Raw genomic sequence first — 24474 nt, 5'->3', positions numbered from 1 at the left:
GGACCACATGTCTATACAAGGCTAGCTTGGGCCAGAGCAACAAGAGATGGGGCACACCCCAGTGTGTAAGTACCGTTAAGGCATCTGTTTGTATAGTGTTTGCTCTTCTTCCATTGGCCAAAGCACATGTGGGAGGAGTCAGCGTGAGAGGAGATAACACAAAGGTTTGGACACCAGGAAATATGATTATTGGGGCTCTTTCTTGTAACAGGCTACTACAAATATAACTTTTGAGCCTTCCTTGCTTTATTGGATTTTTAATTTATGTTTAATGCTTTGATTAGCTTTCCTGTTAATGAAGTAAAGGGGATAAATCATTGAACGTGATTTTAAAGTCAACATGATCCTTTATTAAGAATTATTGTCTCATTATAATTTTTAAGTCAGAATGTGACTGAGCCAAAGTTTAGTTGCTATGACTGGCGATAAATACTGAGAAAATTTATTCCTCCCCCAGTGATGATGGTGCTTATGATGGTGACTGCACCTAACAATAAATGAGCTCTTAATATATGTCACACACAATGTGAAATTCTTCACATACATTCTCCTATTTTAGCCTTATTATAGACTATTATTTTTCATTAAAAAAAAATCAAACAGGAAAGTGAAATACTAGGAGGCTAATGAGTTCTCCCAGAGTTATATACTAGTAAGTGGTAGAGGTGACAATTGACATTTGTTGGTCTGACATTAGAACACAGACTTCTGATTTATGCAGTGTCACAAATTTTATATGTGTATACATGGGCTTGTATACACATAATATATATTTTAAATATGAAATGAATGTATGTAATTACAGTGCTTTACGTTATCTGTACTTAGTTATAATGCTGTTATATTATTTGATTCTTCCAGAATCTCAACAGTAATCTCAGTGAGTCAATGTCCCAAAAAATTAATGACACAAGTAGAATACTGTGTTAAAAGGCGTCATTCTCACCATCATACGTACTTGCTTTCTGAGAGGTATAACAGTTAAAACATGTCAAACCATGGGTTTGAATAATAGTTTAATAGTAGGAGACTTGGACTTTCATGGAACATCAACAGTAGTGCCATGAGATGGCTTTTGAGGCCTTGAACTTGGCAGCCACTGCAAAGATTCAATTTGGCCAGCAAAACATAGGTAAAGGCCAAAAGGGAAGAGGGTAAGCAGGAAGGGACTGGCTGTATTTATGGGTGGGCTTTAGAAATGAAACTCTCCCAAAGCAGAAATGGAACATGGAAGTCAACTGCCATAGCTAATAAACTGAGGTATTTAAATCTACAAATCACATGTGTTTGCTATCGTGGTGTAAAGTAAATGGGTTCTAGTGAATGTATAATGGTATGTTCTTGGGGCTAATACTTTTCTTGAGAGAATGTGAAAATTTTTGACGGTTACTATCTATAAAATGGAGCATTTGACCCCCGAAAGTCATTGGTTTGATATTAGCCTTAGTTTTCTAATATTTCCTAACAAAGAAAATAGGCATTTTTCTTGTCATTTTTAAGTATAATAGGCACTACTATGGTCTATAAACAATTTACGATTTTATTTAGAAATGATTATGTAACTCTGCTTTTAAAATTAGAAGAAACAACAGACTTTGGCATCTGTGGAAGTGGCCTACATATCTGAGTTTATGTCAGAATGAGTTGTGAAGAATTAATTGGGGGAATATTTTTAAGACCTGCTTTTTAATGGACACAGATTTGTGAGATAAAACACATAATAGAACATTCCTCATTTATTTCTGTACTTATTTACCCAGGATACGCCTCATGATTTTTTAAAACATTGCAATTTTTCACAGTGGATTCTATGATTTTGTTAAAGAGGCAATTAGGGAAAAACATGACAACAGTCTTTTCTTACCAAAAATGATATGTTTCTTTGCTTTGCCTACCTGAGCATTAGAATCTGAAAAAAATTATTTTTGAATTCAGATTCTAATACATCTAGATTTACCTTGGGTACAATATTGCATCTCACAGAGTTTTAGTTCCCTACAACAAAAAACTGCTATTATAACCTAGCTCAAAGTATGGCACTCAGGATTCAGTGAGCTAAGTATATGACAGCAACGTGGCAGAGTGGCTACTGCATAGACATTACTCAGTAACTATTAGTTCCTTTCCCCCGTTTACATGACCACATACCGTACTGTGTGTGTGTGTGTATATATATATGTATATATGCACATATATATGTAATACTGTATATGTAATTTATATCATTACATAGCATGCATTAAAAATACTGTCATTGTGAACAAAAACTGAACCTTACCTCAAAGTGGTTTTAGAGATGTAATGGTTATAAAGTAGAAACTAACACACCATTGTAAAGCAATTATACTCCAATAAAGATGTTAAAAAAAAAAAGGCATAGATATGTAATGGATTTTAAAAATTAATTATACATGAATTTTAATTTCTTCTCCTATTTTTAAAATTCACATCCTCAACATTTATTTGCCACTCTCTCACACAAACATACATGCTGAGGAAGAGAAGGATATATGTTTTTCCCGTGATTTTAGAATTTCTGTTTTGACACTGTGTACTTACGGTATTGATTTTCAGAGCCTTAGAACGCATTAATATGTTTTTTGCATTCTTTCTTTCTTTGATGAATAAAAATGGAACTTGGGCGATATTTTATTTCACTAAAACTCTGAAAAAGTAGTGTGCTCCATCCAAATTGGAAAACTTAGTATATAAAACTTAACTTTTTCTTTCTTGGGTTTTTTTACTTAATGATGAGTCAACCTGGAATGCTTGCTGTGACTTGCTCCCGAAGACTTCAGTTTAATGCCTGGAAAAACTAAGAGCTGCCCCTCATGTCCAAAATTCTTCATTCTTCAGCCCTTTGGGGGTAACTCCTTTAGCCCATCAGAGATGTTCATCTTCACTCTTTCATGATTTCTAAGTGAAAAGGTCTTATCTTAGCTTCCTTTTCAGTTAGTAAGCTACTGAGGGAGAGACGACATTCCTTACATCTCTCTCTACTCTTTATAGCACTTTTGCTCATAGCTGCTGCTGACTCAATATTTGATAAATGAATGAATGGTCATTTAGTCTCTCACAGGCTCCATGTTGAACATCCTAGAATTGTACATATAAACATAAAAGTGGGCTAAACCACTCTTTAAAAGAATACATCATTTAAAAGAAGCCTTTGGCGTTAAAGTGTTTCCATGAATATAAGAATATGAGAAATGATTCTTGCCCAGAGGGTTTGTTATATATTTTGATGCTTGGTATATATTTGTAGAATAGCACTTTTTTCTAGTCTTCTCTTCTTTCCCAAGTTAGCCTAGATGTTCAGGGGTTACTGGACAGAAATCAGCTAAAAATACATTAATGACTTTCTATAGCAAATACAATTAATCCTCCCACAGTAACTGACTCTAGGAAAACCAAACCTAAGAGATTTGAGAAGTTAGGTATGTCATGAATTTCGTATTAGATTAACTGTGTGATTTACATTTATAGCTCAGTCAAGGTTATCTCTGATTTTTAGGAAGGAAAGATGGAAAAAGAAGAAATGCTTTTGCTATTATTCCCAGGGATTCAAAAGGAAAACAGTTTTTCCTGAGAGGGTCAAATAATTGTTTTCTGTAAGTGGATACTAGGGTAATATAAATGTGTTTCAAGTAAACTGTGTTAATGAAGCCCAAAAAAGCTTTAAAAATTACATTCTTCTTGTGTGCCTAGTACTTTGAAAACCCCTTCAGACAATTTAAAGGGTACATTTATTATGCAACATCCTATATTCGATTATATTTTAATGACAGTGTCACACTGTCTAGCTTTCTTCCTTGGTATATTGTTTACATTTTAGCCAGTGAACTGAGGAATGAGTTACTATCTTTCTTGTTTTTTTTTGTTTTTTTTAGTTATGAAAAAAATGCAGAATAAAAAAAATACTTTGCTGATGTGGGTTGTTTATTCTTTATGTTTGAACTCTGTCCTTTAAATTGGGTTAACTTGCTAATTTCAAATTCATAGCAAAACCACCCTTGTGTGGCTTTTTCCATGGTGAATTACAAATCATTTTGGCTTTAATGTTTGGCAGATATGTACTTGGTCTGTGTATCAGATCTGCCTTTGGTTGGGTTCCTGGTTGCTCCAGTGCAGCAAAAATTGAATTGCAAAATATTTTTATTGGCTTGTCACCTTTGCTGTTGTAGAAATACTAAATCAAGTATCTATTAAAACCAGATTCTCAAATGCCTGACTATTCAAACTGTTCTGCTCAGGATTGATCCGGGTTTTGCCTTCGTTTTCAGTTTAATTCCAAATTCTGTTGGTCGGTTTTCTGAACTTCTTAGTCATTTTACACATTTTTTTGGGTACAAGATCCATTATATGTTTTTATGTTTTAGTGAATAATTGATTGTTATTACTTAGTGAATAATTGATTGTTTTAAAGTGATATTATATGATTCCATTTATAGACTGATAACTGTTTTAGAAAAAGAAAATACTTTAAAACTTAGCGTAATGTTGCAGACCAACAAGGCTAATAAGCAGATTTTTCTTTCCAGGATTAAATACGTTAGGGCAATTAATTAAAATAGAACTAAGACATTTCAGGTATAATGTCAACAAATATGTTTCTTAAAAATTTTTTTAATTCTTTTCATTCCTTAACAAATATTTCTGCCAAGCCATTATGAATAAAAGTAGGCCAATATTCAAATTGTCTTTTTTTTTAAATTGCCACTTAAAAGATTTATGTTAAATCAGCTTTATTAAGCTTTCTTATTCAAAAATACTTGCTCATTTAAAAATATGCAGCAAATGATAAAAATAAACAAATAGCTTTATATCAGATTCCCCTGCTATGACTACTGATAATAAATATTGAAGGCAGTTAGATTTCTTAAAGGGAAAAATTGAACGTTTTTCAATGAAAAAGATTTCTCTCAAATGGGATGTAAATGTGCATAGTAGATGAATTTTTAAAACTTAAAGAATAAAAGTGTTAATTAGTATTGTAGTTATCAGCTATTAGGTGGTAGTATCTCTATCCAGTTCTTCACCATCTACTCCTATAGGCCATGAATATCTACTGATCATCCACCCATTCTTCCATTCTTTCAGTATCATTTAAGAGCATGATAATTTGCATAGTATTTGGCCTTGTTTTCTAATATATGGAAAAATTAATTATAGTAATTCATAATTAAGAGAATATATGATAAAACAGGTATTAAGAGAACCCTTTCCTGACAACCTCCATCCCCAAGTCTCAGTCAGATTATTTAGTTAGATGTTCTCAAGGAATGTTTCTTTTTTTCAAAGTACTTTTATTGATTTGATGGTAAGCCTTCTTTAGTTTGATAATATAATTCTTCTCATTTGTTGTAAGGGGCTCACCAAAACTTTTCCAGAACTTAACACAGTGCCCTGCACATAGTGGGTGCTTAACAAATATTTGTTGACTGAATGACTGAATATGAAATACAGTATAAACACTCAGAGAAGTGAAAGTTAACTTGGGGTTGGAATTAACAAGAAGGTCTTAATCAGTAAATGACATGTGAATTGCCTTTCTAAGAAGAGAAGGACATGGATAGGTGGAAAGAAGAAAGAAAGGCATTCACTGGAAATGCTGTAAAATAAGAGAAGATAACATAGCACAAAATTAACCATTTTGAAGTGGCATTCAGTGGCATTTAGTACACTCACAATGTTGTGCAACCACCAACTCAATCTAGTTCCTTAAAACTTTTATCACATCAAAAGGAAACCCTGTACTCATTAAGCAGTTGCTCATTTCCTCTCCTCTTCTTAGCCCCTGGCAACCACCAGTTTGATTTCTGTCTCTATGTATTTACCTATTCCGGATATTTCATAGAAATTGGAGTTGTATGACATATAACCTTTGTATCTGGCTTCTTTCACTTAGTACAATGTTTTCAAGGTTCATTCCCATTGTAGCATATATCAGTACTTCATTCCTTTTACAGGCTACGTCTTTCATTGTATGTATATCCACAATTTGTTTATCCATTCATCCATCGATGGGCCTTTGGCCTGTTTCCACCTCTTGGCTATTATGAGTAATGCTGCTATGAAGATGAATGCACATGTAATTTTTAGTGTATTTTTTTTCATGCTTTGAATTTTCTTTTCTTTTATTTATTTCTACTGAAGTATAATTGACTTACTATATTATATTAGTTTTAAGTGTACAGCATAGTGCTTTGTACACTATGCTGTACAAAAATGTGTTTTTATACATTATGAAATGATGACCCTAAGTTTTGTTACCATCTGTCACCATACGAAGTTCTTTACAGTGTTATTGACTATATTCCCTATGCTGTACATTACATCTCTGTGACTTACTTATTTTGTAACTGGAAATTTGAACCTCTTAATCTCCCTCACCTATTTCTCTTCTCTTCCCACCCCTCTCCCCTCTGGTAACCACCTGTTTTCTTCTCTGAATCTATGATTCTGTGTCTGTTTTCTTATGTTTGCTCATTTGTTTTGTTTTCTAGGTTCCAAGTATAAGTGAAATCATACAGTATTTGTCTTTCTCTGTCTGACTTATATCACTTAGCATGATGCCCTCCAAGTCCATCCATATTGCTGCAAATGGCAAAATTTCATTATTTTTTATGCCTGAGTAGTATTCCTCTGTGTGTGTGTGTGTTGTGTGTGTGTATACCACATCTTTTTTATATATTCATCTGTTGATGGGCACTTAGGTTAATTCATATCTTGGCTCTTGTAAGTAATGCTGCAATGAACATAGGGTTGCATATATCTTTTCTAATTAGTGTTTTTGTCTTCTTCAGATAAATACCCAAAGTGGAATTGCTGGGTCATATAGTGGTTCTATTTCTAATTTTTTGAGGAATATCCAGACTGTTTTCTACAGTGGTTGTAACAATTTATATTCCCACCAACAATGCACAAGAGTTCCCTTTATTCTGTATCCTTACCAAAACTTGTTATTTGTATACTTTTTGATAATAACCTTTCTGAAAGGTGTGTGGTGATATCTCATTGTGGTTTTGATTTGCATTTCCCTGATGATTAGTGATGTTCTGCATATTTTCATGTGCCTATTAGCCATTGGTATGTCTTCTTTGGAAAAATGTCTATTTAGGTTCTCTGCCAATTTTTTTAATCAGATTGTTTATTTTTTTGATATTAAGTTGTAAGAGTTCTTTGTATATTTTGGATATTAACCCATTATCAGATATATTATTTGTCAATATCTTCTCTCATTCAGTGGGTTGCCTGAGGAGACAGATCCAAAAAATATTGCTAATACTCTTCTAGGAATCTCATGGCTTCTGGTATTACATTTGTCCTTGAGCCATTTTGAGTTTATTTTTTCATATGGTGTAAGGTCCAGTTAACTTCTATTGTATGTAGCTCTCCAGCTCTATTTATTGAAGAGACTGTCTTTTTCCCCATTGTATATTCTTTTTTTTTTTTTTAATTTATTTTATTTTTGGCTGCGTTGGATCTTTGTTGCTGTGCGTGGGCTTTTCTCTAGTTGTGGTGAGCGGGGGCTACTCTTCGTTGCAGTGCGCAGGCTTCTCATTGTGGTGGCTTCTCTTGTTGCGGAGCATGGGCTCGGCTCTAGGCATGTGGGCTTCAGTAGTTGTGGCTTGTGGGCTCTAGAAGCACAGGCTCAGTAGTTGTGGCGCATGGGCTTAGTTGTTCCGCGGCATGTGGGATCTTCCCAGACCAGGGCTCAAACCCATGTCCCCTGCACTGGCAGGCGGATTCTTAACCACTGCACCACCAGGGAAGTCCCCATTGTATATTCTTGCCTCCTTTATCATAGATTAATTGCCCCTATAAGTGTGGGTTTATCTCTGGGCTCTCTATTCAGTTCCACTGACCTATGTATCTGTTTATGTTCCAGTACCATATTGTTTTGATTACTGTTGCTTTGTAGCATAATTTGAAATCAGGGAGAGTGATACCTCCAACTTTGTCCTTCTTTCTCAGGATTGCTTTGGCTATTTGGAGTCTTTTGTGTTTCCTTACAAATTTTAGAATTATTTGTTTTTAATTCTTTAGGTTATCTATTCAGGAATAAAATTGCTAGATCATATTTTTATGACATTATGGTGATTTTAGGGCAAATTATGACCAAATATTTGATATCCTAAGATGAGATCATTTTTTGAATATTATGACTATTCATTTTGTTAATTTTTGCATTAATGAAAAAATTATTTTCAAGTTTATGATTATTTTATTCACAAACATATCTTATTAAAATTATTTTCTACTGTATGTGAGTTTAAAAACAAAGTTTACTTTTTGGTTTGTTTTAACCCTTAAGCCTTTTATCTTCTTACTACTCAAATGAATAACCTGGTAAGGTGATTCTTGACTTTGGAGATGCTGATTAATTTCAGAGCCTTGATTCCATCATCACATTTTTATTTACACTTAACCTTGACATTTCTTTATAATGTTCTGCAAACTGGTAAGCATAAGCATAGAAAATTTTATTCCATTCTTCTAGGATTTCTTCATTCAGTGAGACATGTATTTTCCTCTGTTTTCTTTTACTGCCCTAGCCTGAAATAACAGCCCCACATCCTGTTGCTAAACTCCATGCCATACAAATTCTTTAATTGTAACAAACTTCAGCTTCAGTTCTATTCCTTTAACTTACCTTGTACTCTCCTTGGACTGGAGATACCTGGATAGCCTATTCTGATGGGAATTTAAGTGATTGGCTAAATATGAAGATAAATAACTTAAATAATGAAATGCTATTTAATAAATGATTCTTTTCTACCCACCCTGACTTCCATGATTATTTCAGAGATTAGAGCTTAGTCCCAGTGAAGTATAGAGGAACTTTTTTTTTTCTAATGTAACAAAAATCACATTTGCTCATTGAGCAAAACTCAGGGATTGACATAGACAGTCTTCATAAATAAAAAGTCACCAAACTCTTAAGGGTCCTGGAATTCTCTCAGCCATTGGTGCCTGGGCAGAGTTTATATACAAGCAAGGAGCCTGTGTGCAGTGGACATCTTTTGTTTTCACCTGCCAAAATTCATTACTCATTCTCTTGCTGACAGCACACTCATTTTACTTTGGGGAACCAGCCATCAAAGACATTGGATACTGTCTTGATAGGACGATATATCAAGGTACTCTACTTTTCCTGGCCAAGGACTAGGGATGTGACCCAAGTTTTGTGAATCAAGTTTGTTTTTTTTTCCCCCGGAGTGAAGTCCTTGAACAGAGTAACAGAAAATCTGAAATTGATCTTAGGAAGCCCTGAAGAAAGTACCCATCAGTTTCTGCCACTCAGATCACCAGACCTGATTGATTTGTTTGTTTGGTTTTTTTCCTCGGTTCTGTTTGTATCTCCTCTGCATCCTCCTTCCAATGGTTATATTCATACATGGAGAGGCTATCCCAAATCCTAAAGCTATCCTGCAGAAAACAGCCTGGGAGAAAGATGAACCCATCAAAATAAAAGGGCTTAGGGAGGACAGAATTAAATGTGTATCTAAGAGATTGTTCATAGGGAATTATGAAGGATAGCACTAGTCACCAACCACAGGGCCAGTACTAGATTGGTTCACAGGACTGACAGCAATTACTCAAAAAATTGGAGTCTGGCACTAATCCAAACTATTTCAGGAAAGGTGGCAAATTCTAGAACTTCAGTGTCTTCATTTCCTTCAGTGTTTATTTTTTTCTGGCATCTAGTATAAATACATCTAAGTTATTCTCAAAAGTAAACCCTCTTTCTTGCTCTTGTCTGTGTTGCACACTACAAAACAGTGGTTCACAGAGTGCGGTCTCCAGATCAGCAGCATTTAGGAACTTTTTAGAAAAACAAATTCTCAGGCCCCACCCCCAGATTTATCATTTCAGAGACTCTGGGGGTGGGCCCGGCCAGCTGTGTTTTAGCAAGCTCTACAAGTGGTTCCGAAGCCCACTACCATTAAAGGACCACTGACCTAATATCATGCCAGAGTTTGGTGGACACTCACAAGTCCAATATCCCAGGAGAATTAATGTGTCATTGTTCAGGGAGACTCATGGCCCTTCATAGGCTGAGGAAAAACTGATTTGGGGAGAACATTTCCTGCCCTGTGATAAATTTCTCAAGAATCCTTTGGGAAGATGTGGTCTCCAAATCAGGCATTCTGCTTTCTCTGCCATGGCCTGGCATTGAACTCTACTTCCACCAAACTCTACACCATGCAAATCAAAAGAGAAATAAATAAAGCAACACCAAAGCAATGGAGATCTTTATTTGAAATGTTATACCAAGAAAACATCAACAGGGAGAAAAGGTTGAATTCAAAGGGAATGAGTGGGTTAGAGCCAATAAAAACAACTGATTGTGGTAAGCAGAGGCAGTTATTGAAACAGGGAAAACACTGGATCCTGTGGAAAGTACTAAAGAAGTGCGGAGAAGCAGTTTGTAAACTGAGAAAGTGAGTCCTCATGAGCACAGGCCTACTTTCCTCCTTAATTAGACTGGAATTGCCCATTAGTGGGACTCACCTGTGATTAAACCCAACAAAACACATTAGCTACTGGATGTGCAAGCTTGAAAACAAGTTAAGACTGTTTTAAGATGGTTCATGGTTTTAAAATGTTGATTAGAAAGTTGCTTCTGCTGGTGCTATTAATCAGTGCGGTTGGAATGTGAATCCCCAACTTAGGGAGAGGAAGAGATGCTTTTGTTTAATTTTCCCAAAGAGTTAAGATGTATGCAGCAAGATGTGCTGATTTTGCTATCATTTAAGTTGGCACTGTTAATGGAGGGGATCCTTGAAGACTGTCAGGGGTGGGAACTGACATGAACATCAGAGCATGGCAATGCAATTGACAAGGTGGTGAGTGCTGATGGTGGAACGGGGGATACATGTTTCTTGAATTTTAGTTCTGGCTCTATTCACTACCAGTCAGATGTTCTTCGTTATTTCAAAGTAAAGTTTGAGGCTGAATAAATAAATAATACAAAAAGCAAATAATTTGTAGACAGTAATTTTAGTCATAACTTACTATTTAGTTCAGTGCAGTTTTTTATTTATGGCATGACAGTTACTTATATAGTTTATATTGAAGCAATTAAGGATCTCCCTTGATCCAGAGGATACTAGAGTGGGCAGAGATACAATTACTTTAAAAATCCAAGTGGTGAAACTTGAACATCTTGTTCTGTGAAGATGCTGCTATGTTATTATGCTACTATTTTCTCATTACTAGAATTACAGCATATGCATTTTCAGGAGCACATAGTAAATATTGACCTTTCATTTTAAATATTTGGGTAGGCTAAGGATCTCTACTATGAGTAGATAGGTTAAATATGGTGCACTAAAGCAATCCTGATACACCCCTTGATGTATGGCTTTTTAAATTATCATGTATATCATCTCCAGTAAGTTGTAGCTTTTAAAATTACATCGTAGTCTTATAAAATTATCGCTTTATATTAGAACATCTTAGTTCTAATATAAAGTGTGGTCATGGCTTCCTGAGATGTCATAATTCATCAAATCTTTTTTCCCCTACATCTCATCTCCACATCCTTTCTGAACTGTACACTGTAATTTTTAGATTGCCAAGTATGATCTATCAAAACTAGAACTTGGGTGTGGTACTTAGTAATTTTTGGATATTCCAATAAAATAATAATCTGATGTCTAAGGAGAACTGGATAATTTTCTATTGATATTTTATGGTATTTTGGAACCTCTTAATATATGAGTATGCACTAACAGAGGTGGGGAATTGAAATACATTATATTATGTGTCAAGCTAGTCTCATATGGCAAATGATTCGAGAGGACAGGGAATAAGAGCCAGGAGTATTGAGGAAATATAAGACAGAATTTCAAAGGCAGGAAGAAACTTGATGGGAGAGTAATGAAGAATGAATTGGTGGAGATTTGTGTATAATTACAAGGCATGTTTGGGGGAAATGAACACAGTATTCATTGGAAGGGGTTAAGAATGAAGACTTAAAAAAAATACTAGAAGCAGGAAGTCTGGAAACGTAGACTGTTTTTAATGATTTGTACTGTAATATCCATGTATCATCTAATGTATTCATCTATATTTTCAGACTTGATGACCACCCTCCACCATGATCAATATGTAAATAAGTGGTTTTAGCTCAGTCAGAGAAGAAGGTGCATCTGTACAGAGAGAAGGAATTTGTCAGCCTTCTGAAAAGTGAACACACTGGAAAACCACGGTTTTCACTTTCTGGGTAGAATTGGTACTGGGTCAGTATTTTCAGATCAGCTCTAAGATAATGGCATTTATTTCCCTTTGCTCCCTTTCCTGTGAGTTTATCATCCAGGACTATCTAGAAGTTCTTTATCCAATGTGAGCACAAATGACTAGAAAAAATGATAGATGAAGCCACCAGGTAGCCTGTGACATGCAGTGTTATCTGCTTCTCTCTTGAATGGTGCCCAGCTATGGACCCTACAGTCTTTGTGTCTAGTCAGCTTTGAATTTTACTTACAAACACGATATCTTTTTCCATTTAGCTTTACGTTTACTTCGTTTTATTATTTGCCACTCCTCTCCCCACTTCCCTAAGCCAGAATTGGAGGGAAAAAAGTTTTTTATATCAATAGGCAAATATTTTAAGTTATTTGAAGTAAATAATGTGGGTTTAGGGCTTTATTTAAGTTTCAGCTGACTTCTAAACACCGTTATGATCTCTAACCTATGGAGGGAATTTTCACTGTTTTCCAGTGAACGTTTAAAGCTAAAAGTTCAGAGAGAATGATAAAGTGCCATCTATATGTTAACAACTCTATGAATTCTTGCTGATTGACAAACTGAATTTTGTGACTCTGTGTCTGCATAGCTGGTATTTTACATGCTTCCGTCAAATTGTGGTTGCTCCTGTTGATTTCAATTTTTTCATTCTCTTTTCCAATTTATTATACTCTTTCCATCTTCTGGTTGGCTAGTTATTGATGCTTAAACCTAGTTTACTGTGTACACGTTGGTGATCAATTTTTGGAAGGATGCTTGTAGGAGCTCAGATACTGAGAAAGAAAATATACCAATAAAATGTAAACTGGAGAGAAAGAAAGTGGGCAACCAAACTTTAAAGCTTATCTAAATGGAGCTCACTGTTTTAAGATTGTGAGCCTGGAATGGCTGTACCTACTTTAAGATTTACTAATAATTTTACCCTTTTACTGAATATTCTGTGAAGGAATAATAAGCCCTGTTCTATGCCATAGATGCGTTGTGTAAGTCAGATCTTTTGGAGAAAAACTCAAGAGGAGAAGCTGCTGAGTTTACCTGAGTTTTTTTTTGTTTGTTTTTGTTTTTTTTTTTACTTTAGAGTAAAGTTTCCTTGACGGCACTGCTTGTTGATTAAAATGCTTTGCAAAGTTCTTCCATTGATTCTGTCAAGACCACACTCTACTTTTTTACTGCAGAGGCAAATGTTAACCTCTCTTCAGCATTTTCTCCTTTTCAGCTCTTAACATTGCCAGATGTGCAATTAAATGGTCACTTCACCTTTATTATAGTTTTCATGGCATGTTATTGTCATTATTTTTCTTGTTTATGTACACTGTAGCAGTTATGGTCTCCATATGCTTGTTTTGTAAGATAGCTTTTAAAACCCAGCTGAGAGATGCAAGCTGGTGGGGAAAAAATCACCACTGGTCTCTCATTTATCTCCCTTTAACCCTCAGAGGTAAATTCATCTGGGTAAATGTGTGTCTAAGCATCTTTCAGCGATCAGGCAATGTTGTTGTATAGTTCCTCTCTAACAAGAGGAAAGAGGGCTACAGTATAGAACCTGATCTTATCACTTAATAGCTTTGGGCTATTGAGGTAGCACTTTTTAGATAAGATACAATAAGCAGATGAATTAGAAGCTGAGGTATGGTGAAATAAATATATGTAGAAACTGGGCTTTTTGTGTTTGGGGAAGAGGGCATGTAAGGATTTCTTCCTGATGAATAACTTCAAAGAACATGGGAGTTTAATAATTTAACTAAATTAGAGTAAGCCATACAATTGAATTGAATTGATTTCTCATAATGCTCTTCTTAGAGAAATCCCAAATATCTTGTTTCATGAGAGTCTGGGATATGTACAATACAAAATGCAAATATGCTGTTATTGCTGAAAGAATTACAGAAATAAAACTTCTAGAATGCACATCCTTTGGGGCATGGTTTTTAAAGCTGTCCTATGAAAATGATATATTTCTAACGAGTAATTTTAATGCTTAATAGGAAACAGGGAAATTGGCTTTATGGGAGAAGAATCTAGCCCATCCAATTCGAATTATGAAACTTTCCATTTACATTTGTTCAAAGTGTTTTGTCTTGTTTTGTTTGCCTGTTTTTTGTCAGAAAGTGTGGAAAGTTGGAAAGTGTGGAAAGTTGGCAGTGTTGTCCCCAAGACTAAGAGTATGTGAACCCTTTGTTTTCAGTGACCTCATCCAGGTTAGCATCTGATGGTCTCCATCAGACGGGGTTTAGAGGAGAGGAGACAAATAACACATTACCTTTCATCTCTAACATTTCCTCTTTCATCCTGCCTGCATCTAAGAGGAGACAGTTCTTTTCTGTTAATTCCAGAAATATATGTGAGAGATTTTGTTTTACTTACGATAAAGAATATGAAAATGCATGTATTATAAGCCAAGTTTAAGTAATGAAAAGTGAGATTATTCTAAAATTTAGCAAACTGTTCTTCCCCCTGTTTCTATATTCCAAGTTCACATGTAGGATGTATCATGCCAGTTGATAGACTTCAGCCCATCCCATTTTCAGCAAATCTAATGGTATTTTATTCTATTTTATTTTGGCTGTGCAAATTCTCTCCATATTCTTAAAATCCATTGAAGGCATTTTCAGTGACTAAGGAGATCTCTGTCAGTGATAGTGGAATTGATTGATTTCAAACCTTCTTGGTACTGTTATAGAACTTGGCAAAGAGAAGACTCGTGGCAGCAATAGATGTTTCTGTGAACTTTTTATGAGACCACTGGGAACCTTATACATTTTTTGGTGATTCCCTCTCCCCTCACCCTCTTTTTCCTTTTTGTCTGGACTGACTATTAACATAACCATGGTATAAATATGCTACTCATTCTGAAAGTACAAGAATTGACTAATAGTGAGGATTTTAAGCTGAGGTTAACTAAGAGTCAAACTTCCTCTTCTATTAGATGAAAATCTACCTTATCACCAGCTACTTAGTAGCATGTTATTAGCAAATTTTAAAATTCTCATTTCTTCTAAGTTTGAGGAATCTAATTCTTAAAAATATAGCTATTGAAAAATGAAAAATAGGCTGATGTTTTAGATACCAAATTTAGTTATCCTTTTTTTCCCCCCTATTCTCATCCTTGCCTAGCCCCTAACGCTTATAAAAATTTTGTGGAAGCATTGTGGGGGGAATGAGAAACAAAATGTTTTTGTGAAAATATTTAGCAAGAGAATATGGGTACAAGGAATAAAATGAGGAAAATAAAACAAAACATCTTAACCTTAGCCTAAATTTTCAACTTTGTTAAAAATTAGAAGCTCCTCATGTATATCTTATGTTGATAACAATAAAGAATTTCCTAAACTAAATTAATTAAAATTAATTAATTAAAAGTCATCTTTATAGAAGTCTATCATACTTTATCAACAGTATACTTTTCTACTCAGCCATGTTCAAGGTTCAAGCAATTAGAACAGGAAAGAGGAAGATATTTAGGGAAACATATGTGTTGTTCATAAAAGCAATGACCAAAAATATGTAAGAAAGAGTTAGGCAACTGTTTCTACTGCTGTCAGAAATCATTCTTCCTTTGTGAAATTTCAAGAAAAGGAACCCTTGAGATTCGGATAATGTGGAAGTGAAGGGAATGTATATTTGGACATCAATATTTTAGTAAGAAAACTGATTGGGAAAGAAAACATGTCAAGGTCAGGATGAATATAATGTCTAAAAGGAAATACGTAAAGAAAACTATTTTGGTGAAAGGCAGATAAGAAAGAAAAAGAAAACTTTGAAGTGTTCCCTCAGACTTTTTTAAGAATATATTTGAAGCTTGCATCTTTTATGGTGTATTTTCTATATATTCTGAATCCAACGGATTAGATGTCCCTGATACAAAAACATGGTTTTCCAGTTATTAGTCTTATTTTATTTCTGGGCTGTTGAGAATAGGACCATTGCATACAGCTGGGAAGATTGTGCATTGCACCAGTCCAGGTGTGGAAGGCACTATAACTACGAGTGCTGGCCCTGGATCATTACTTCTGTTCAGTGGAATAAACAGATGGTTTTAATGTGTATGTAATATTATATTGCTGACCAAGCACCTGAATAAAATACTCAGGATAGTAGGAGAACAATCCTTAGACCTCATGTTTTCTTCCTCACTCTTCCTAATTCCCCATTTCTTATTTTCATGCCTTCAGGTAGGATGAGTAATAGGGAATCTTGCTGAATCTCTCAGTACTTCTCCTCTCCTCCCCGCCTCTCTCTCTCTCTCTCTCTCTCACTCACTCTCTCTCTCTCTGTGTCACACACACACACACACACACACACACATACACACACACACACACACACACACACACAGAGCTGTTTTGAAATATCCCCAGGGTTCCTAGTAAAATATTGCATGATGTGATAAAGACCACCTTTGCGAAGCTATTGATTTGGGTGGGTCTTCTGGGTGGTCTCCTAGAATGGAGATGAAAGTTAGTTATATCTGAAATTCCCTTTGCTAAAACTAAGGGACATATCTCCTGATCACAGGCAACAATGAATTCAGCTCACTTTTTGGGTTAAAATCTGAAAATAAAGTTAAAAAGAGAACTTTAGAAAATATTTCTTCTGAATTCCTGAAAGAATCCTGGTGCACCCTCAATATATCTGAAATAAAGTAGGGGATAGTTAACATTTTTATTCTGAAAGAGTAAGAGCAATGGTTATATATCATGCCCTAGGATGCTCAGGATATGAGAATGTGTAATATTCCAAGTGATATTCCTACAAATTCTTCACAACTAGTAAGTACAACCTTTGCAAACAACATTTTTATTGATACCTTTTAAACAGTCATCTCTTTTTATTTTAACCAATTCGTATTTATATATAATATTCAAAAATAGCTGAAAATAATTAAAAGTGGCAAGAGAACAGTAGTAAAAAAAAACATACTTTTATAAAAAAGTGTTTTTATATATTGCTATGCCTAAAATTATTTGGCTGCATTTTCCAGGACCAAACTATCAGAACTTGGCTTAAGTTCCCTTTCTTTACCTTCATAACACAGTGTGTTTGTGTACTTATATGCCAATAGGAGTAGTCCTTTCAAGTGTAACTATTTTTAAAGTATTAATGTCCTTTTTCAGTAAGGTCTACTGTCTTGTTGGAACACTGAAATTTATCTGGCAAGACTATCAAAGAGATTTTTGTCTTAATAAAATAACTATCCTTTCTCCAGATGTGTGTATTTTTGACCCTGGGGGATGATATTCTGAAAGGGAGAATATCAACGTGAAGTGCCATTTCAAAGCTTACTACATTTGCTTTTCATTGTACTTTGTGGTTAAGAGGCCTTCTGAATTTGGTGAATTTTATTTGCTCAATTAACTATATCAGTAGTATATTGTAAGGAAGCCTGTAAGATGCTAAATATATGCCATAGAGCAAATATAATTAGTTTTCACCTCTCCTGAATTGTTCCTCATTTTAGTGGGTATGATGTGCATTTCCAAATGCCCATTAACTTTTATTATTGGCTCCTTTGTACTCCTCACCTACCTTTATATTTGAACCAGCTGGTTTACCTTCTTTTTCCCTGCTTAATACCACAATAAAGGCATATCTTGGCTTATTGCCCCCTCATATATACTACATGGCTAATACTTCTCTCTGCATCAAATTTTTCCCAGATATCTGAAAAAGAATGGTGCCAATGGGGATTCTGGAAAGACATTCTAAAACAGATCTTAGTGTTTTAAGTTCTTCAAGCCAAGTTTGGAGAAGAGTTTTAACTCCATGCTCATTGTATCCTGTATTAGTTTTTATTATTTGAATTTTCTCATTAGAGCTGGCAGACAATCTAACCCAATCAGTCAAACATCTTGCAAGTTGTCAGTACAAAATATTTCTTCTCTAAGGTTTAAAGGACGTTCTCAGCTAAATGAAGGAGGCTAACAAACCAATAAAGGTTTTGAGGTATATTGTGAAAAACTAATAACATTAAACAGTTTTCAGGATGGATTGGAGAAAAAAAATTAGGATCTGACTCTTTACTTTTGCTTCTAACCATTATAGATTAATAGGGATATGATTTAATCTCCTGTCTTAAACAACTAGAAACTGGACAAAAATATAAAAAAAAAATATTATTCAGCCATTGGATAAAAAGCAGCGCAGGTCTGTAATACCCGAGGGAAGGATAATTAAAAAACAGTACTATTATTGTGCCAGCTTACTGCCTGGAGGCAATATCCAGATCCCAGAGAAGGTCTGGAGAACCCACGTAGAGTCCAGCCATTGTGCTGAGTTGTAGAGACTGAAATCAAAGTTCAGGAAAGCCTAGAGGTCTAAAATTTTCAGACAGAGTACCAGGAAGGAAGGGAAAAATGAATGAGAGAGAGAGAGAGAATGAGAATGAACACTGGAAACTTACAGAGGCGTTTCCTCCAGTGTTTGGTAAAGGACTACACTGTACTTGTATGAGAAGAAACAAGCAAAGGTCAAGGAAAGAAGCACCAGAAAGGGGTATGATAAACAATTCCCAGAACTCACATAAGTCTGGGGACACTGGGTATTTCCCCCAGCTGGAGTGGAGAGGCCACGTAATAGGCATTTGTTTGAGTTCAAAAAATTGTATTTCTTTAGGAGTGGTGTTAAACTAGCCCTAGACAACAAGCTGCTCTGTACCTTTTTAAAAATAGCTTGTAATAAAGTCTCAAAAGTAACTTAATTGTGCCTTTACAAAGTCATACACCACATGAAATCCACCACACAATAATGTATAACTCAAAATGTCTCCCATCCAGGAAAAAATTACCAGACATGTAAAAAGCAGTATAACATGAGTCATATCCAGGAGGAAAAAAAAAGATCCATTAATAAAAACATACTCTGAAATGGCAGAGATGATAAAATTCATGTATAAGAATATTAAACAACTATTATTAATATTCCTCATAAATGCAAGAAGGTAGAAGAGAACATAAATACGGTGAGAAAAGAAATGGTAGATACAAAAAACACTCAATGGAACTTCTAGAGAAGAAAAATGCATTATCTGAAATAAAATACACTAGATAAGGTACAGCAGATTAAATAGTATAGAAGTAAAGGTTGGTGAACTTGACAATATAGCAATAGAGGTTAATTGATTGCAATATGAAAAACAGTGTTAAAAAGACCTAAAGAATAAAGGAAAGCATTAGTAACCTGTGGTACAAAAGCAAATGGTCCAACACATATGTAATTGGAGCCCCAGAAGGAAAGGGGGAGGCAACAAATATTTTTAGAAATAACTGTTCTAAATTTTCCAAATTTGACAAAACTCTGAAGACTGCCAATCAACACAAAACCAAAGAAGCATAACAAAAGTCAAATTGCTAAAAATGACTAAAATGAGGAAATCATAACAAAAGCTGGATAAAATAACCACAGTACACAGGGAGGAACAAAGATCAGAATTACAACAGACTTCTCCTTAGAAACTATGCAAATGAAAAACAATAGAGTGGCATCTTTAAAGTATCAAAGAAGGAAAATTTTTAACTCAGAATTCTATACTCAGAAAAAAATTTCTTTTAAAAACAGAGGTGAAGTAAACTCTTTTTCAGCCAAACAGAAGCTGAGACAGTTAATCACTAGCAAATCTGTAATAAAATAAATTTTACAGAGGTTGTTCAAGGAGAAGGGAAATGATACCAGATGGAAATTTGCATCTACAAAAAGGAATAAAGACCACCAGAAATGGAAATTATGTGCATAAACATAAAATGCATTTTTATTCATTTTTGTTTTTCTTTAAAAGGAAATTGACAGTTTAGAACAACATAATAATGTGCTATTTTAATGTATGTAAAGAAAATGTATGACAATAATAACAAAAAATATGAGGGGAACATGAAAATAAAATACTGTGAGACCTGTACATTATACATAAAGTGATTTAATATTATTTGAAGGTATATTGTAATAAGTTAGTGGTTTAAATTGTAAACCCTAGAGTAACCATTAAAAAATGTTAAGACATAGAACTATATGTTATTAAATCAATAGCAGACATAAAAGGGAATCATAAAAAAAATGAATCGATCCAAAGAAGACAGGAAAAAAGGGGAAGAAGAATAAAGAACAAATAGAAAACTAATGGTAAGATGGTAGACTTAAACCAGTCATATCAATAATTACATTTATCTGAAGTGGTCTAAATAATCCAATTAAAAGGCACAGATTGTCAGAGATAATAAAAGAACAAGATTAAAAACGTATACCCTAACAGAAATCCACTTTAGCTGTAAAGGTACAAAGAATGGAAAAGTTATACCAAACACTAATCAAAAAAAAAAAAAAAAATCAAAATATTGCCAAAGTAGACTTTAGAATAAGAAATACTAACAAATATAAAGAAAGTATTTTCATTATGGATGTTAAAGGAGACAGCTAGCTCATCAAGAAGAAATAATAATCCTACATGTGTATGAAGCCAGTGATAAAGCTTTAAATACATAAAGCAAAAACTGATGATATTGTTAAAAGACAATATTAAGATAACTAAAGGGTGTCAAGAACTGTAAGGCATCTGAGACTTTACTCTGTTTGAAAGCTAATAAGTTAACCTGGCATATATTCATGGGTGTTGGCAGAAGACATTAGACTTCTCTACTAGAGACCAGAGATGGTTTATTACTTAGAGCAACAGCAGTAGCCAGAATATCGTATTTTCTTCTGTAGGTTTCTCTAGCCTCAGTTCCTACAGGACAGTGTGACGAGGGCCAGGTGATGTCTGCATATGCAGTAGGTTGGGTTACAGGAGAAGAACTTTGAGCCTAGGGAACACAAATCTTTTATAATTAGTTGTAAGCAAACCTGTGTCACCTTTTTTTCCTGGAGGGAGACATGATTTTTATTAAAATATACAGCAAATAAATCTACTCTTTACTTCAGGGGAAACACCATTCCTATCTTCCAAGGCTGTTTGCTTCTAGATAGAAGTCTTCCGAGGCTGTTTACAACTCAGAATCCTAGAAAAGATAATTTAGCATAAAAGGACAGTTAGTTATGGCCTCTGCTCTCAAGACTGCAATAATGTGAAAAATATATAGAGAATTTTCTCCTAATGAAAGGCAATCTGTATACTAGGAGAATATGTTTTAAAAAATGTATCTAAGAAAGGACCTGTATCCAAAATACATAAAGAGCTATTAAAACTCAATAATAAGACAAAAATATTGGTAAACATTTTGAACAGATATGTCACCAAAGATGATATATGGATGGCATGGCATATAAACATATGAAAAGATACTCAATATCAATAAATTATTAGAAAAATTCAAATTAAAACTGCAGTGATGCACTATGCACCTCACTAAAATGGCTAAATGATTGACAATGTGAAGTATTGCTACTGGTATGTTTTGGAAAACAGTTTGGTAGTTTCATATATAGTTAAATATATGCTGATCCCCTCCTAGTTATTAATCCATGAGAAAATAAAATAATATCAACACAAAACATATACACGTATTTATAGAGGTTTGTTCATAATATCCTCAATCTGGAGACAGTCCGTATGTCTTTCAACTGAAGAATGCATAAACAAATTGTGCCATACCATGCAATGGAATACATCTCAGCTATACAAAAGAAAGAACTGTTGATACACATAACATGGACAGATTTCAAAAGTATTATGCTAAGTGAACAAAGTCAGACAAAAATACTGCATGATTTCATTTAAACGTGTACTTGTAAAGGCAAAACCAGTGTCAGAAAGCACTTCATGGGTTGCCGGAGTTGGGTGTGGGATGTTGACTACAAAGGGGCATGAAAGAAGCTTTTAGGATGAAGGAAATACTCCACATTTTGTTTATGGTGCTGGTGACACGAATTATTTCCTTAGAATTGCTGAATTTTATTATGTGTAAATTTTACTTCAATCAAGCTGTTAAATATAGGAGTGTGACTCTATCTTAGAAAATATCAGAGTTGACTAACCAATCATATTTTTTCTTTTCACAAGCATATTTGTAGTGTTCATAGTAGTTCTTTTTTTCTCTCTCTTTCTTGTAAATGAATAATAGCAAATTGTCATGTCATGAGGTTTTATTATATTTTTTCAAACTCACTGATATTAAAATCTAGCCTGGTTAAAATTCTCTTACTGCCTTCAACTTAAGCTTGGCTTTAAAAGGCAGTGTGTTTTAGGAGTCATTGCTGCTTTTCCTGTTAGGTTTGATGGGAAAAAATGACTATAAATTTATCTCATTTTTATTTTCAGGATTTTACCGAGTTCAGTTATGTTAACCCTATGATCCTGGCCAAACTCTTCAATTATGCCTCTTGAACTTACCTCAGTAATTCTCAAGGCTATTATATTTCTAATAACATTAATACCTAACATTCATTGAGCACTTACTATATAGTAGACTCTATTCTAATGACTTCATCCATTTATTTTCTTTAATTCTCACAACTACCTTGTGAAAGAAGCACAGATTTTTTCCCATTTTACAGAAGATGAAACTGAGTCATAGCAACTGCCACATTCATACAGGTAGTAAGTGAGGAAGCAAAGATTTGACTACAGGCAGTCAAGCCTTTTAGAGTCCATTCCCTGAACTATAAAGCTACAAATCAAGTAAAATACAGATCATAAATTTTAGTGTCTAGGAGAATCAATTAATTTATTTAAATTCAGTTCTCAAACTTCTCCCTCTCCCTCCTGATTCTTATTTGGTAGATTTGGGATGAATTCAGGAATCTATGTTTTTAGCAAGCACTGCAGGTGGTGGTTTGTTGAACCCAGTTTGAGAAACCCCATTTTCTGTGACCTTAAGCTAATTACTTCTAAGGGCCTTTGTCTCCTATTCAAAGGTGGTATTCTTTTAGGATGAAGTGCTTGCCCAGTAACTGCTATGTAGTACATTTCCCATATGTATTAGCTCTAAATATTTTTATTATCACCATTATTAAATGTTAAATGATTACTATGTATCTGGTGCCCTGTTCTCTGTATTTACTATATTTCCATAACCTAGACAGGCATAATCTACTGAATGATTTAGCAGCTTTAGCTGCTATTGCCTGAATTTAACCTGATTTCATGGGATGAAACAGAATGAACACCGTGGTTCATGGCTGTCAGTAGTGAAAAATAGCTGGAAATCAGACAAACAGCTTCATTGCTGAGATTGTTTCCGGGCTAAAAGTTCTTCCAACAGCTGTTTGTTTTGGCCATTAATCGTGTCCATTCTTTTTTTTTTTTTTTTTTTTTTAAGCTGGGGGAAATACAATTTTCTTTAAAAAGAGAATGCAGGCTGGTTATTTCTGAAGTTAGGAAGAATGCCTGTCCTTCCACTATTGTGGTCTTTTGGCTGCTTTGACAGTTGGACTGAAGGGCTTTCCTTTTGTTCTTTTTCACTCTCAGGGCTCAGACTCAGACTGCTGTAGTGAGAAGAAAAGGTAAAACTAGGAGCTCTTTAATCCTAGAGAAGGAGCTTTGTAGCAGTTACCTTCAAGAAAAGTTTCCTCCCCAAAGGAATAGTTAATATTACATGGACACAGACTCACTGAGCAGAGAGAGAGAGAGAATGGATATATGAGAGAATGAGAATATGAGAATTCAAGCCAGCAAGAAAGAAACTTAACTAAAGATGAAGGGGAGTTTTGCCTCTTCCTGAAAGTTATATTATTAGTTGTGTGTTTTTTTTGTTTTTTTTTTTTAAATCATGTTGACTGCTAGTTTTGTTTAAAGTATTTGTTCTGGAAATACTAAAGTTGGAGTCTACCAGACTGAGGTTAGAAGCATTTTCTTTGGCAGCAAGAAGATACTTTTATAGAAGCCATGCCTGTACTTGGGGTTGCCTCAAAACCGAGGCAGCCAGCTGTTGGGTCAAAGCCTATTCATACTGCTCTTCCGATACCAAATTTTGGCACTACTGGGTCACAGCACTATTCTTCGAGACCTTTGGAACTTACTGAATCAGAGAGCTCAATGCTTTCTTGTCAGGTCACATTACAATCAGCCTGTGAATTTGAAGAGAAGAAACCCCTCCAAGGAAAAGCTAAGGAGACAGAAGACAGCAAGGTTAGTGGCTGAAGGTTACCTACAGACTTATAGAGCTGAAATGCAAATTTCCTTTTAGGTAGAATATAAAACATGCTGTGAACTGGGGAGTAGTAGAGGAATACCGGTGTAAGAAAGTAAGTAGTTTGAAAAGCTGAATATTTAGCCTGTGCAGAACTGTATTT

At 34.7% G+C, this 24474-nt stretch overlaps 1 protein-coding gene across 9 annotated transcripts in view; it reads left to right on the top strand.

Moving 5' to 3' along the window:
• The window catches only part of NAV3 (neuron navigator 3), an 867875-nt gene that overhangs the window by 483339 nt on the left and 360062 nt on the right, over positions 1 to 24474 (top strand). For 7 of the 9 annotated variants that reach the window (XM_082418855.1, XM_082418848.1, XM_082418851.1 and 4 more), the window contains exon 1: positions 1564 to 24310. The exons of the other annotated variants lie outside the window; for them this stretch is intronic. In XM_082418855.1, coding sequence (XP_082274981.1) covers positions 24068 to 24310 — 243 coding nt within the window. In that variant the 5' untranslated portion in view covers positions 1564 to 24067. Of the gene's footprint in view, positions 1 to 1563; positions 24311 to 24474 lie in introns of those variants that run through there. 9 annotated transcript variants of the gene reach the window in all.

The sequence above is a fragment of the Balaenoptera physalus genome (assembly GCF_965194825.1).
Source record: "Balaenoptera physalus genome assembly, chromosome: 13".
Classification (NCBI taxonomy): Eukaryota; Metazoa; Chordata; class Mammalia; order Artiodactyla; family Balaenopteridae; genus Balaenoptera; species Balaenoptera physalus.
This window is presented reverse-complemented; position numbering and strand designations above follow the sequence as displayed.